General features: G+C 34.7%; 1 protein-coding gene across 1 annotated transcript; it reads right to left on the bottom strand.

Annotated features, from left to right (window-relative positions):
• Positions 1–386: 386 nt before the first annotated feature.
• LOC107831784 (uncharacterized) lies at positions 387–4,504 on the bottom strand. Its single transcript, XM_016659576.2, has 4 exons — positions 2,866–4,504; positions 2,082–2,338; positions 1,157–1,611; positions 387–858 (listed from the first exon to the last, which is right to left on the bottom strand). The coding sequence occupies exons 1-4, from the start codon at positions 2,988–2,990 to the stop codon at positions 598–600; spliced, it is 1,098 nt and encodes a 365-aa protein (XP_016515062.2). The 5' UTR covers positions 2,991–4,504; the 3' UTR covers positions 387–597.
• Positions 4,505–4,833: the final 329 nt, after the last annotated feature.

Raw genomic sequence — 4,833 nt, 5'->3', positions numbered from 1 at the left:
CTCAAATGAAACTCAAATATTTCATTTTCCCTCCATTTCTCATTCACCATCTTTTAAGTATTAATATACTTAAAATCCCAATAAGAAGAAAGAGTGAAAAGCCGAAGTAATAACATTTTCAAAGCCGACGTAATATACATAAAATATTTGATAGTTTGAGTAGCGAAAGCTGAAATTTTGAAATTGAGTTTAGCACAAAGGAGAACCAAATCAAAGCTTTTATTTTCCTTTTCCCGTTTTCTTTTTTAAAAGAATCATGGCAATAGCTTAGCTTAGCTTCCTCTCAAAAACATGGTAAGAATAAAGTTCTTCAAAAAGTAGAACTATAATTCATAGATATAGTTTACAAATCAATATAATTTCCACACATTTAATAGAAAATAACAAGCCAAGATAAGGAAAGGATTACTACTTCTTATACTCCTAACTACAAACGATATTGCATATTTATAGCAAAGCCAGACAAAAAATTGAACTATTATGCACATTCTACTGCAAAATGTAGTAGGAGAACTTGAGTTTTGGCCATGAAAAAAAATAAAAGAAGGCAACATTTTCTTATAGTCAGAATGATTTGAATCTCATGAATGAACAATATTACTTGGGGGGAAGCCCCATTTTCTTCCTCGTTTTCCCCACGAATAAATCCTTTGATTTGATCATCCCGGGAACTAATCCAATGATTGTTGTGAATGAGAATTGAGCCACTGCATCTTGCCTTCCTAATGAAACAATAATCTTGGGTGACTTAGGCTCATAAGTTGCAAGTTTGCTTTCCTTTCCTCCACTCATCAATAGTTTCAAGTTCTTCGCCGCCACTACAGCATGCTTCTGAGCTGAATATCCTTGTTTAAGTTCCTGGTAGCGAATTAGAAGAATATGAATTCACTTCAATAATAGAAGAATATTGCTCAAAAATTTGAAGTACTAGCTGTCAGTTCCTCTAAGTACTATTCTGTTATCAAAATCAACATATAGTATATTTTTTTAACTGTAGCAGCTGTAACAACAAAAGTCAGTGCAACCACATTTTCAAGTTTTTCTTCATTCGATTGGATGTTTTCATATCTGTACTGCCTTTAATACAAAATACTATTTAAAGCTACAAGGAAAAAAGTTTCAAGAAATAAGAGATATGCAACTATTCAGTGCTTACCTTAATATCAGTGATATCTCCAACGGCAAATATGTTTCTATGACCCTTGACTCTAAGGTTTTCATCAACTTTTAACCTTCCTAAGTTATCCATTCGGTCCTTCAAATACGTTTCCCTTAACCATTCTGAAGCTGGTGGTTTTCCTGTGCAAAGAAAATGGCAATCTGCTTTGATAGTTTCTCCGGATGAAGTGAAATATGTTTTGTTTCCATCTGAGGTGTTATCGCTCAAATCCACAGATTGCATCAATTTCACTTCCACATTTCTGGATTTTAACCATTCTAAAGTTTTGTCAGCAGCTTTTGGTCCGATGAACTCTAGTAACCTGGATCCATTATGCACCAGAGTTACCTTCTTCTCAGGAAAGTCGACCACGATTTCTGCTGCAAGTTCAACCCCAACAGGTCCACCACCAACAATCAATATAGAGTCAGCTGCTTTTATCTTCTCATTTTCTGCAACAAGAAAGATATCATAATCAGTCGACCCTTGCACAATTTGGACTAGCAATATCAAGTCATCTTTAACCTGACAGTACATTCTTTTATGAAAAGTCTCTAATCATTTTGAAGGAAGATGATCAAATAAGAAACAATTTAATCACTAGCAGATCTCGACATCTTCATTTTATAGTAAAACAATCTTAGAAACTATGTTGCTCAGATCCTCCAAAAATATCGTCGTACTCCTCCAAAAAGGCATAACTTTGGGAGAATCCGACACCAATGTGGTGGCATTTTTGGAGAAGCAACATAGCTAATAAATAAACTTGTCATACAATTATCTGGTTCCAGCATAGCTTGCTAAGGTAAAAGTACATACACTTTGCTCGTTGAAAAGCAGAGAAGATGTATCTAATGACTTAAGGATGAGGATCCAAATAACAAATTCATATTATAAAAGAAGTCTTTGATGTTATGTATACCTGATTGATACTCTTCCAGTCTATCAGTTCTATTTATGGGCAGGGGATCATAGTGACCGGTGGCTACGACAAGATAGTCATAGGCAACTTGACGTCCGTCTGCAGTCAAGACTTCTTTGTTGGTGATATTAGTGACTTTGGAAACAATGAGACGCCCATTCGCGAGGTAATCTTTGTGGTGGATCACTGATCTCTCAGCGAAAGAAGGCTCCACCATTGCTCTTAAGCTTGCCCATGGTATCTCGAAATAATCCTTCCTGTTAACATAACAGGTAATTTTGCTACCCATTAAAACACATTGAACCAAATACACAACAGTGCACACAGGAAAGAGTTTTCTTTAAAAAATGAAAGGCTATTTGGGTTAGGGTTTAATTTTTAACATGGTTTTAATGAAATTCCCATCTTTGGTTTCTAAAATTAGCCAATTTTATTTTGACATTGCATCTGAATTTATCTAAACCCATGGGCATATGACTGTAATCAAACAAAATTATCAATAAACAGAGCTGAAAAGTTAAGAAAAAGCAATTCCTAGTATAGCATTAAGTAACAAGTCAACCAAGTCAAGAGAATGCATTTCCACAACAAAAGCTTATTACTTGCGCCGGGTATTTACATCAAACCAATTAATGCAAGACATAGATCTTTCATACATAAATTTATCACTTAATTTACCACTCGTCAAATTTTCTTTGAAATAATCAGATAATAAGTCTCTACATATTAAATGGGGTATATGCACCCTACAAATTAATTAATTGAAAAAGAGAGAAGAGCTTACGGATCAATAAGGGTTAAATCAGCATCGAACTGAAGGGACTTGGCAATGAGGGAACCAGCTACTCCTCCGCCTATCACCACCACCCTCTTCCCTCTCCCTCCGCCCCACTCCGATGGATTCTCCATTTATTTCTACAAAAAATACCCCACAATGCTATTTTTAGGAAAAAGATTGTAGCTGGGAAAGAAAAGGCAAATCAAGAATTGACCCTAGAAGAAAATACATGGAAATTAAGAGAAGTTTGTTGCTAAGTTATGGTATGATTTGGTCATTGTCAACCACGCGGGATCAACAGCTCATTTAAAATAGTAATATTTTTAATGACAAGTCACGAAAAGGACAAAGCAAATAGTAAGAAAAGTTCTTTTCATTTTTAATTGTAGGAAATGTCAGAATGGAAGGTTCCAAATTTCAGTTTTTCTGTAGGTAGAAATGAACAAAAGCTAGGACTAGTAACTGTCTGTTTGAACAAGTAAATGAAGACAAATTCAATAAAGTATTTTCCAAGAGACTTTCGTCTAGTTATTACAGTCAAACCTTTCTATAACAGCATCGGTATGTAACAATCCTTCACTATAAAATTTGGAATCAATTTTTAAGCTATATTATAATATATATTCTATAACAGCACTTGGCTAGAATAATCAAAATTTTTTGGAACAAACAACATTGCTACAGAGAAGTTTAACTGTATACTAAGTAGTAAAATTTAATTTTCACGGATTTAGTGTGGCTATGTTATGTCCTTTTTCTTTCTCTACATGTACCTCAAAGTCAATGGTTTAAAAGAATTAGTCTACTTCCAACTACCATAAATGTTTATGTGCTCTCCAGTATTTCCATCCTAAAATATTTGTCGTTTTCTTTTATTAAATAAACAATTTTGATATAGTTTAGACGGTTAAGGGTCTGATTTGCCCCTTTACTATCATAAATGAGTTTTATTTATTTCCGTTTAAATTTTTTATCAAAAACCCCTACCGTTATAGATTAGGTGCATATTTGCCCCTTACACGTTAAAACCATCCTCCTAGCTTTTAAAATCCACGTGGCATCCCCATTTTTTAACTCAAACCCGCCCGATCCACAGCAGCAAAACCCATCGTTAAAAAATCTTTTTTCATCTGACTATCCCATTCTCTCTATCTGCCAAAGATTGAGATAACGTCTAGCTCAGGTAATCCTTCAAGTAACTGCTTCTTTAATTCGTTCATCGCATCCTGAAATCCCTCCATTTCTTCATTTGTTCTTGGAGTATTGGCTGATAATGATGGTAAAAGATTACCAGAGGTTTTTGCAGATTCGGTCACTGCCGCATCATTATTCTTTCTTTCACAAGTCTCACTAACAACTCCCCCAATCTTAGACACAATAAGCCATTCTGGAGTGATTGAATCTGATGCTTTAAGTCGATAATCAAATCGAGCTTAGAACTTAACAGCTCCTCCAATTTTTCCAAGAAACAATCGAAAAATCCTATTCCATTTGTCTTGGGGAAACTATAACATGAAGAATCTGGAACTTTAATAAGAAAAATAATGTCTTCCCCATCTGTCACGTTCTATGGTTGAAACCATACTTTTCTGATCTCTACCTTGGCAGACCCAATCTCTTGTGGCAAATCGGATGGAAAAAAAAAGTTTTTTTAACGGATGGGTGTAATTTTGTTGCTGGGATCGGGCCGGTTTAAATTTAAAAAATGGGGCGGATCAGTTGGTCCAATAAGGGGATGTCATGTGGATTTTAAAAGCTGGGGGTATTTTTAACGTGTAAGTGATAAATATTCATCTAATCTATAACGGTAGGGATATTTTTTATAGAAACTTAAACGGAGGATAAATAAGGTCCATTTATAATAGTAGAGGGGCAAATCAGACCCTTAAAGTTTAAATATCTACAGAATTTCACGTCCTCCTTAAGGGGCTATGTTTAACTTTTGATCATGTTTTAAAACAAATGTAGCAAATA

Source organism: Nicotiana tabacum, chromosome 18 (genome assembly GCF_000715075.1).
Source record: "Nicotiana tabacum cultivar K326 chromosome 18, ASM71507v2, whole genome shotgun sequence".
Lineage (NCBI taxonomy): Eukaryota > Viridiplantae > Streptophyta > Magnoliopsida > Solanales > Solanaceae > Nicotiana > Nicotiana tabacum.
Note: the sequence above shows the minus strand (reverse complement) of the source record. Positions and strands in the feature narration are given on the sequence as shown.